This window comes from Anolis carolinensis, chromosome 6 (assembly GCF_035594765.1).
Source record: "Anolis carolinensis isolate JA03-04 chromosome 6, rAnoCar3.1.pri, whole genome shotgun sequence".
In the NCBI taxonomy this organism is placed as follows: domain Eukaryota; kingdom Metazoa; phylum Chordata; class Lepidosauria; order Squamata; family Dactyloidae; genus Anolis; species Anolis carolinensis.
Genome location: NC_085846.1, coordinates 110,842,533 through 110,854,329, shown reverse-complemented (window position 1 = coordinate 110,854,329; position 11,797 = coordinate 110,842,533). Strand labels below are relative to the sequence as shown.

At 42.5% G+C, this 11,797-nt stretch overlaps 1 protein-coding gene across 2 annotated transcripts in view; it reads right to left on the bottom strand.

Annotated features, from left to right (window-relative positions):
- Positions 1 to 11,797, bottom strand: part of prkag2 (protein kinase AMP-activated non-catalytic subunit gamma 2) — a 223,253-nt gene that overhangs the window by 135,640 nt on the left and 75,816 nt on the right. For both annotated transcript variants that reach the window (XM_062957929.1, XM_062957930.1), the window contains exon 3: positions 7,235 to 7,517. In XM_062957929.1, coding sequence (XP_062813999.1) covers positions 7,235 to 7,517 — 283 coding nt within the window. The remainder of the gene's footprint in view (positions 1 to 7,234; positions 7,518 to 11,797) is intronic.

The following is an 11,797-nucleotide window of genomic DNA, read 5'->3' as shown; positions in this document are numbered from 1 at the left end:
TGTTATGCCTCTATTGTGCTGATAATGGAACAGTACCTACATTTCTTAGAGTGGCAAATTAGTATGATGTCAAAAACTGATACTGACCTTAAAGGGACCACACCAACTATAACCGACTATTGCATGGGCCACTTTGAATCTTGTTTAATGAAGGACAGTGGAATATAACAACAACAACAACAACAACAACAACAACAACAACAACAACATGCAATTAACTTTTTTCCCCAACTGGCTTCGAGGGATTTCGAGGCAGTGTGGGGTACTGATTTGTGTGCTGGACGACAGCTCTGGAGACTAAGATTCAGATCCTCGCTCAGCTATGAAACCCAATGGGTAAACTTAGGCAAATCACAAACTCTCAGCCTCAGAAGAAGAAAAAGGAGCCACTGCATTTCCTTGGGAATGTAGATTGGTTTCCAGTGTTGTACGAGTTGTTGTAGCTCGCAGTTATAGCTCACGCCAGTACGCCATGCTGGCTCTCAAAACTTGAAGGCTTAATATATATGTGTCTATGTCAGGCATGGGCAAACTTGGGCCTTCCAGGTGTTTTGGACTTCAGCTCCCACAATTCCTAACAGCTGGTAGGCTGTTAGGAATTGTGGGAGCTGAAGTCCAAAACACCTGGAGGGCCCAAGTTTGCCCATGCCTGGTCTGTGTGCATATTTAAGTCTTTACCTAATACATACCCTGAGAGAGTGAGCCTAAAACAGGTTGGAGAAGGTATAATAGTCAGAGATGCTGAACAACCTGGTGTCCTTTTTGTTCTATGTATCTGCAGCAAGTGTTTTGTGAGGTTCCCCCTTCCCATCCATATGCCCTACCATCTAAGGGTTTGCTCACAACTTAAGTATTTTGCTAGTGGCTGGACTTCTGATTCTAGGAAATTGAAGCAGCTGTACAAACCAGCTCATGCTAATCCGCAGCATTTGTGCAAAAGCTTACCATAAGCTCTCGACTGCAGGAGGTGTTAGGAGGGCAAGAATCCTTGCCACCAATTACTTCTGCTTTCAGAAAACAAGAACGGGGGCAATTAGGGAGCTTGCGAATCAAGCCTGGAGCCAATGGAAAACAACCACCTTCTCCTGCCTCTTGGTTCCCGTGAGGATCTTCTGCTCCAAATGGGAAGGAAGTGTTTCTGAGTGGAACATTGCTTGAGCCGGCATTTATCTATTTCTGTACTTTTTTAAAGAAAAGGGACATAACCTAAGGATGGAGTGAGTGTGAGGTGGGGGTTTGAGAACAGGGTTCGGATCCCTGCTCAGCCAAGAAAATACATTGGGTCGCCTAAACTTGAAACGGAAAAGCTGACCAGACTGATTAAAGAAGGATCACTAGTGAATTTCAAAAAGACTGTAGTGATAATATATTTGAGAGAATTACAGGAAGATTTATCAGTTTTTGATTTTGAAAATGAGCAAAATATTAGAAGGAGAGATTAATGGATGATTAATAGACTAGAACCTCACGTATAGTAGAAGAACATGGGAAAGACTGTGAATGAGAAAGTTAGATAATCTTGCAATTATATCTACCAACTGGAAAGTACGTAGAAAGTGAATGACTGTCTCAGGGGAGCATGCTTGCTCCATTGATGCTTAACATTTACACAAATGTTTAGCCCAGTGGTTCTCAACCTGTGGATCCCCAGATGTCTTTGGCCTTCAACTCCCAGAAATTCTAACAGTAGGTAAATTTATTTATTTATTTATTTATTTATTTACAGTATTTATATTCCGCCCTTCTCACCCCGAAGGGGACTCAGGGCGGATCACATTATACACACATAGGGCAAACATTCAATGCCCATAGACACATCAAACAGAGACCGAGACAGACAGACGCAGAGGCAATTTAACCTTCTCCTCAGGGGATGTTCGATTCTGGCCACCATGGGGAGCAGCTGCTTCATCATCCACTCTGATGGCACTTCCTCATTCCAAGTTGTAAATTAGTTAAACATTCTTCCACTTTTATAAGTGGTACCTTATTTCCTACTTGATAGATGCAACTATCTTTCGGGTTGCTAGGTCAGCAACGAGCAGGGGCTATTTTTTTATTTTTAATTGACGGGTGCTCACCCCGCCACGGGCTGGCCTCGAACTCATGACCTCATGGTCAGAGTGTTTTATTGCAGCTGCTCAACAGCCTGCGCCACAGCCCGGCCCCCTGGGATTTCTGGGAGTTGTAGGCCAAAAACATCCAGGGACCCCAGGTTGAGAACCACTAGATTAGCCACTTCCAGAAGGGACAGCGAGTGTCATCTATGCTGATGATTGTGTCATCACTGCTCAAGCAGGGAGCTTTGAAATGGTTGAACAGCCGCTCTCTAAAGCTTTAGGTACTCTTACTGCCTATTACAGGAAAAACAAGATGATTCCTAATCCATCTAAAATGCAGACATGTGCTTTTCATCTTAAGAACAGACAAGCATCCCGAGGTCTGACTATTACCTGGGAAGGAATCCCACTGGAGCATTGAAGCACACCAAAATACCAGGGAGTTACCATGGACCATGTTCTGACTTACAAGAAGTACTACTTGACTATCAACCACAGACCACTGACTACTATGCAGCCTGAGCCCTTCCACATGCACAATGGAGGACTTTCTCACAGCGACCCCAGAGGCACTCCAAGTGGCCAGCTTCTGGTCAAAGGACATTTAGCATAATACCAAGTTTTCAACTTTGTGTTTTTGAATACATGATAACTGTATCCTCAATTCGCTTCTGACACGATAAATAATATAATTACTGTATTCCCTTTTATCCTGCTGGGATTTTAATGAACCAAATAAAAGGATAGACCATAAAGAGTAAAACAAGAAGGATGGCAGCTACACTGATAACAGATCTGAAAAGGTAATTATGAAAAGAGGGCACGAGGCTCATTTCAAGCACCACAAATGGGGCCACTCCTGGTTGAAACTATAACAGCCTTTTTACAAAGACTTAAGACTGACACATGAATTAATTCAGTTTGCAGGATAGCATAGACCATGGGAATGGCCTTTTTGCACCTTACCACTGAGAAATATCAGTCCAGGGTTTTCTTTCTTTCTCTTTACTGGCATTTTGCTCTTTCAACAGCAAGACCTTTCATGTTCTACAGTCCAATGTTATGGTAGGAAATGACTGAGCTGGCTTAGAACTCTAAAACCAATCCCAACACATTTAAAACCATATTTTTGTTCTTTTTGGCCCCGAGGAAGGAAAAAAACCCTTCTATGTCATTTTATCTTAGCCAAATAGGGTGGAAAGAATTAATTTCATTACACAGAAGAGAACAGGATTTTGTTGGATCACGCCCAGGAACTTCCAGCATGCTTTTAAAAATCACCGCCCCTTTATCCTTTGTCAATATTCACATAGAGAGACCAACAAATCCATCCTAAACATGACAACATTTTGAAAATAAAAGTCTCAAACTTCTCTAAATGCATTGCCTTGCAGGTGTGTTGGATTATAAATTTCATCAACCTCAGAGAGGATGGCCAAGTAATTAACCAATTTGATCAAGTAATGAACCAATGGTTGAAGGCATACTTTTGGGGGCAGCACCTATTTTACTCTATAAAGTGCCTTGCACATGGATGGTGGAACATACACTGATAAACATGAGCTGACAATCATGTTCCACCCAACAAATACGGACATTGAGCTAACTTGTGCGTGCTGGATAAAAGATTTGGGCTTATAATCTTTAAGAAGCTGTGATCAAGTATCATTCATATTTTAGATAACAAAATTGACCTCTGAATATCAAAGGAGAATACCAAGGAGGCTGAATTTTAAGTGAGTCTCTTTTATACCACAAAGTCAAAAACCACCGCAATTTAAAATCCTGAATCCTTGTCACTGAAACAGAACAAATAGCACCACCTTCGGGCACAAAACCGAAGAGCAACCATTGTGTTTAAAGCCTTTCAATCCCATCAAGAAGACTGTCCATGGTTAGGAAGGAATACAGCAGGCATGGGCAAACTTGGGCCCTCCAGGTGTTTTGGTAGGCTGTTAGGAATGGCGGGAGTTGAAGTCCAAAACACCTGGAGGGCCCAAGTTTGCCCATGCCTGGGATAGAGAGACCTAATTGCATTATAACAAATGTGGAAGCTGGGTCTTGCTCCTTTTGCTGGCCCTTCCTTTTGGAATTTATCACAGGATGATTTTGTTAATATCATTATCAGCATAAATCTCTTTAATATCCCACGTTCTCACCAACAATGGGATTCAAGGTGGATTGCAAAAATTAAAAGAAATCCTTTGAAACATACTTCAGTACAGAAGCCCCAGTGGCACAGCGGATTAAACCACAGAGCTACTGAACTTGCTGACCAAAAGGTTGGCAGTTTGAATCTGAGGAGTGGAGTGAGCTCTTGCTGTTAGACCCAGCTTCTGCCAACCTAGCAGTTTGAAAATATGCAAATGTAAGTAGATCAATAGGTACTGCTCCAGCGGGAAGGTAACGGTGCTCCATTTAGTCATGCCAGCCACATGATCTTGGAGGTGTCTATGGACAATGCCGGCTGTTCAGCCTAGAAATGGAGATAAGCACCAATCCCCAGATCAGACATGACTGGACTTAATGTCAAGGGAAAACCTTTATCTTTATACTTCAGCACAGTTATAAGCACACCGATCTCATTTATCACCAATCTCAGTAACAGTGACCACCAGGAAAGTAAGAAATAAACTGTGTTAAAACAAGGAGGAAGATGTTACTTCCTAAAGTAGGTGAGAGATAATGTGATAGTGGAAGCACAGTACATGCCAAATGATTTGTAGTATGTACAAATGGTTTTTGGTATGTAGCTTTTGGAGGCTGCAAGGTCATTCAATGCTAATCAAGGTTGCCAATTGCAACATTCATACTTGCCTCAAGCAGACAAGACTTCTTTCTCCCACCCCGGACATCCTTCCACAGATATATAAACCCCACTTGTTCTAGTTTCCAACAGTCCTCACAACCTCTGAGATTGCCTGCCATAGATGTGGGCGAAACGTCAGGACAGAATGATTTTGGAACATGGCTATACAGCTTGGAAAACTCACAGCAACCCAGTGATTCCAGCCATGAAAGTCTTTGACAACACATTTTTGGTATTACAGTAGAGTCTCACTTATCCAACATAAAAGGGCCGGCAGAACGTTGGATAAGTGAATATGTTGGATATTAAGGAGGGATTAAGGAAAAGCTTATTAAACATCAAACTAGGTTATCATTTTACAAATTAAGCACCAAAACATCATGTTAGACAACAAATTTGATAGAAAAAGTAGTTCAATACGCAGTAATGGTATGTAGTAATTACTGTATTTACGAATTTAGCACCAGAATATCATGATATTTTGAAATCATTGACTACAAAAATGTGTTGGATAATCCAGAACGTTGGATAAGTGAGACTCTACTGTATTACAAATTGCATTCAGCTTTATTATGATTTTCAATGTCTGTTGTTGTGACTGCGCCTTCGGGGATTATGGTTGATGGTGATGGGATTCGAAGAGGAAGAAAAAACCCTTGTGATGAGGGTTCACTGGAGGAGTTGCGCAGGAAGCGACTTAGAGAGCTATATGGGGGATCTTCTGAGGAAGATTCAGATGGGGAGTTTGGGGAAATGGATGCTGAGGAACAGGTGGTGGCTGGGGAAGTGGGCACTGAATGGGCACAGCCACCGGAGATGTCTGGGGATTTGGGGCCTATGGATACTACTGAACCTGGGGTTTCTGCAGGAGCTGATCCCACTTGGGATGCTTGGAGAAGGGAGGATGGTTCTTTAAGTGTTCATGGGGCTAAGTGTGGGCAGGATGATTGGGACTCAGACGAATTGCTAGGTACTCCGGATCCACGAGCTCTAGCTGTGTGGAGTTTGGACTCTGAGTAGATTTGGGACACCTGGTGTTTGGGTGTGAGTGTTTGGTCACCCAGGAGGAAGGGGAATAAAATGGGAATGTTTGGCCACTGCACTTTGCGTGTGGCAAGGTGTTGCTGAGGTGCCATTGGGATCTCTGTGTTTCCGTGAAGACTGGACTTTGGACTGTGATTCGGATGTAAGTTATCTGGGACTGCTCTGCAGCAGAGGGATGGAACTGTGTGGGTTTCCCTGGACTGCATTCTGATTACTATTTCTAGCTGCTGATACCATCGTGGCTTGGCTCTCTGTGTCTTATCGTGGACCTGGTTTGGATGACTGCACCCTCTTCGGACTTTGGATTGGAATTTGACCTGGCTTCTGTCTTTGCCCTCTGACTACTCCCGGCTTCTGACTACTGGTTTGCCTTTCGGAATTTGCTGCTGCCTCCTGACCTGACCTTGGATTCTCCTGACGACGGCTATTCATCATCCCTTTGAAGCTCTCGGCTTTATCTGCACCGTGGAAGCAGTTTACTGCTCTTCTAGTTTGTTTTGTTTTCACACCAGTTTACTGTTTTTCTTTTGGGAACTGTCCCTTTAAATCTGCAGAGCTGGCTGGCTGTTTTCAGAAACGGTTTGGAGCCAAAAGAGGCTTTTGCACTTTCAGTTATACTCTGCAGCTTCTGGAAAGTTTCAAGCCTTCGTTTATTTTGCATATTTTCTAGCAGTCAACTCAATTTGTTCTCCAAAGCTGAATTGAAGCGTCTTTTAGTTTTTATTGAATGCCAGCGTGGGAAAATAGCTTGGCTTGTTTTTGAGTTATTTTTGTCCAAACTACTCTTGAAACACTGATAAGTGAAGTGTTTCAAGGATACCTTCTGTGTTTATGTTACTTTTGGCTTATCTTCTGAATAAACTCTGTTTTGTTTGTTAACTGGCGTCTGACTCTTGACATCTGTTACCTTGAACTCTTCTCGGTCAGCATGGTGACATATGCACAACAAATAAATAATAAATACATCTAACGGCACCAAGAGTATGAGTGTTTAACAAATGCACTGTTTCCAACCTGCCAATGGGAAACTCTATGTTGCTTCCAAGAAATGTTGCACCTGATCTTTGAGATGACACAAGTGAGTAACAATAACCCTTGATACCCTTGTGTCTTGGCATTAGAAAATGTGGGATCTACTACTTCACTATTCAGAATCTGGTAAAATTACACCAGAATATGAAACTATGGCGTAAAAGCATTGTGAACAAATTTTGAAACCACAAGCCCCCAAGAGCATCCCCTCTTAATTTCCTACTTCAAGGAGAGGAAATGGAGCCCAACCTAGAGGGTGTTTATGAAATCAAAGCAACCAGTTTCTTACTTTTTCTTGATCTGGAGAAGAACTTGATCCCGCCAGGGGAGGTAGATGGGTTGGAGGCCGGGGAGGAAGAGTCCTTGGAGGAGGAGCGGAAGATGCCGCTGAAGCTCATGCGGCGCGGGGAGCGAGGCGGGGACTCCTGGTACGGGAAAGGGAACACTGTTTTGGGTGAACCTGGGCTATGCTTAGATTTGACCGGAGCAGAGGCTGGGCTGGAAGGCCGGTTCTGGAGCCCCTTTGAGAAAAGTCCTCTGGAAGGGCTGCCTGTGGTGTAGTTGTCTTCTGTCTGGAAAGAAAGCAGAATGGAAACAATTAGGTTGATCCCTCTTTCTACTTGAAGTCTACCTGTATAAAGGCATTCATGCAAGAAGCAACTACTGCAGCAGATGTGTCATGTCAAAATATTACAGTACTTCTTCAAGGTAGTTTTGGAGGGTGTTGCCATCTCTACGCAGATGACACGCAAATCCACTACTCGTTCCCATCTGACTGCAAGGAAGCCCCTCGGATGCTGAACCAGTGCCTGGCCGCTGTGGCGGACTGGATGAGGAGGAACAAGCTGAGGATCAATCCTGACAAGACAGAGGCCCTCCTGGTCAGTCGCGCGTCGGATCAGGGTATTGGGTGGCAACCTGTGCTGGACGGGGTCGCACTCCCCCTGAAATCACAGGTCCGCAGTTTGGGGGTCCTCCTGGACTCAGCGTTGACGCTTGAGGCGCAGGTGTCGGCAGTGGCCGGGAGGGCCTTCGCACAACTCAAACTTGTGCGCCAACTGCGACCATACCTCGTGAAGTCTGACTTGACCACGGTGGTGCATGCCTTAGTTACCTCTAGACTGGACTACTGTAATGCGCTCTACGTGGGGCTTCCCTTGAAGACGGCCCGGAAACTACAATTGGTCCAGCGCTCGGCTGCCAGGTTAATTACGGGGGCGAGTTACAGGGAGAGATCTACTCCCCTGTTCAAGGAGCTCCACTGGCTGCCTTTTATTTTCCGGTCCCAATTCAAGGTGTATACCATCACATATAAAGCCCTAAATGGTTTGGGACCCACCTACCTTCGTGACCGTATCTCCTACCACAAGCCTACATGATCCCTTCGCTCATCAGGGGAAGCTTTCCTGTCCCCACTCCCAATATCCCAGACCCGCCTTGTGGGAACAAGGGAGAGGGCCTTTTCTGCTGTGGCCCCCCGATTGTGGAATTCTCTGCCCGCGGAGATTAGGCAAGCCCCCACACTAGCAGCCTTCAAGAAAGACTTGAAAACATGGCTCTTTCGCTGCGCTTTTGGAGAGTAACCATTTTATATTTCTTTTCCGTTGCTCCCCCTAATATCTATCCTCCAGAATACCCCACTCCCTTATGACCCTGTTTGCTGTGGTTTTTATTTTTATGTCTCTCTCACCCCGAGTTTTAACTTAATGTTCATGTGGTCTGCCCTTGTTTTTATTGTCTCCTTGTTTTATTTTGTAATGGATATTATTTACTGTATTGTTTATTGTATTTTGTTGTGCTGTTCTTTTATATGCTGTTTACATTGTATTGTTTTGGGCGTGGCTCCATGTAAGCCGCCCCGAGTCCCCATTGGGGAGATGGTGGCGGGGTATAAATAAAGTATTATTATTATTATTATTATTATTATTATTATTATTATTATTATTAAGGTAGTGAATGCTTACCCTGTTTTCCTGAAAACAAGACCTACCCTGAAAATAAGCCCTAACATGATTTTTCAGGATTTTTGAGGATGCTCAAATATAAGCCTTACTTCAAATAAAAAGTCAATTTAAATAGAGTCCAGGCAGCTATATGTAGGCCCTAAGGAATCTTTTGGAACAAAAATTAATATAAGACCCTGTCTTATTTTCAGGGAAACAGGGTAGTGCATGGAATTCCCTATCATCTATTACAGGGATGTCAACCTCATTTTCATTGAGGGCCACATCAGCCTTACAGTTGTCTTCAAAGGGCCACTGAATCCATCAATAGAGAACCCACAGATACAGAAGCTATCTGTCTGTCTGTCTATCTATCTATCTATCTATCTATCTATCTATCTATCTATCTATCTACCGGTATCTACCGGTATCTATCTATCTATCTATCTATCTATCTATCTATCTATCTATCTATCTATCTATCTATCTATCTATCTACATAGTGGTCGGTGCTTTTTGCTTTTTACCCAGTTTGGGTGCCCAGATGTTATAGAACCACAACTTGCTTCAGTTTTGATCATATTTCTGTATGCAGGCTTGGGATAATGGGAATTGCAACCCAACCGTACTTGTGGCTCTGAGGCTGGAAAAAGATTGAAGCACATTTTAAAGCCATATTGACAAGCCTTGTATCTAAATCTAAACCCACTCTCCTGACTAATGTTACTGTATCACAATTCCCATCAGCACTAGTTATGATGCCTACTGATGAAAAATACAAGAGTTGTAATCCAGCATCTGGAGGGCCACATAAAGTGACACGGCAGGCTGAATTTGGCTGACAGGGCTTGAGTTTGATACTTGAATGGTGGTCAACCCATCTGCCTGGAATTCGCTGCACAGTAGGAGTAACGAGTACAGAACAAATGTTTCTGTACATGTGGTAACATTTTCCTCCCTAGCGTAACCAGCCACTCTCTCAATTTTGGAGCCCTCTCTCATTCTGTGTTTCTGTGTACGTCTTGTCTTGTCTCCTTCTCAGTGCCATCTTCTCTCTCTTGCTCTATGTCAATGCTACCTCGTTTTTTCAGCCATCTCTTGATTTCAGACTTCGCTCTCCAAATGAGGCAGCTCCGTGAGGCATTTTTTTTTCCATCAATGGAAGCCCACATAATTCTAGCCCGAATTACATGATATGAATCTCCTCTAAATAATGACTTGGGTCTGGGCTGGCCAACCTTTGAACTCAGAAGGTTATCCATCAAGATGTCAACCATTCACCACAAAATACAACTGGTTCTGAGCACAGGAATCACATTTCAGCCATACATAAGGTCCTAATATACCTAAAATCCAGATATTAATATATTTCATGGGTTATCCTCTGCCAAAGAAAGGCATGGTGTTGTTCTAATTCATTCACTGTAGCAGATCAAAATACGCTAAAGATACCAGATCTTATCTGATATTGGCAACTAAGGAGAATCATCCCAGAATAGGACTTGGATGAGAGACAGTCAATAAATCCCAGGTGTTCTAGACTATAAGAAGGAACCGGCAAAACCACCTCTGAGTATTCTTTACCTAAGAAACCCTTACACATTGATAGATGACTTGAAGTTCCACATATATACAAATAAAGTACAGTTGGTAAAAGCATTATTTTTTTAAACAATGTCTAGCTGTATCTGAAAACTAAATGAAAACCTTTATGTTAATTCAGACTGAAACATACACGACTCCCTTTGACTGAACTGAAATTGGGTTGTGGCTTTCCATCACAATCCATATTAGATCCAGGTGTGCCGCTTAGGTGAGCAGCACAAAGCCAATTATGGTGATAAGTTGATCTCTCTAGTACAAACTCTGCACACAATAGTCTCCAGTATTTTATGGTTACTTACAACCATTAGGTGGAGGATAGAAGGAAGAAATAAATCGATTTTCCATTCTCTTCGCTGATAATGATGATTATTCCACTTGGAGCTCCTCAGATAAGATACTTTAAATTAATTATTTACCTTAATGACTAGGAGTACAGTACATTTTAAAGCAAGACAACTGCAGCTGCACATATTTGCTGCTCCACTGGCATCTCATTTATTCGGTTTCTCTGTTTGCTTATCAGACAGTATATAAATCTCAGTAAAAACATACAAATTGTCTAAGGCATGCAGGCCTTTTTTATTGCTCTAGTTACAAAAGCTCAGGTGCAAATTTCAAAGGCTGGACATGTCTTGATTCATTGTTCTTGGCGCGTCCTATTTAAACATTAATCGGGCAGGAGAGCAAAGGGTTCTCGAATGGAGCAACACAGAACCGCAGGAGCAAATGTCAGGAGAGCCTTTTAAATCCTATACTGTTCAGGAATCAGAGCATCAGGAGATGAAAAAGGCTACTGCAAAACACAAGAAGATGAATCCAAGGCTCACTGAGTTTGCTGAAGAATCTCTTCCTACCCACTGAGTGATATGACTAGCTCCATACATACAGTAGGAATTTTCAATGCAAGAGAGTGTGTTTCAAATATTGTTTAATATTTAATACCCACTAGAATTAATATAAGATCCATTCCCGTTTTATGCCACTTTATCTGCCATGGGCTCTTCCTAGCCAGATGATCCTGGAATTGTTGTTTTCTTAATTTTTGAGAAAGATTCCCATATTGTTTTGAATACAGTAGAGTCTCACTTATCCAATGTAAACGGGCCGGCAGAATGTTGGATAAGCGAATATGTTGGATAATAAAGAGAGATTAAGGAAAAGCCTATTAAACATCAAATTAGGTTATGATTTTACAAATTAAGCACAATAATGCTATGTAGTAATTACTGTATTTACGAATTTAGCACCAAAATATCATGATGTATTGAAAACATTGATTACAAAAATGCGTTGGATAATCCAGA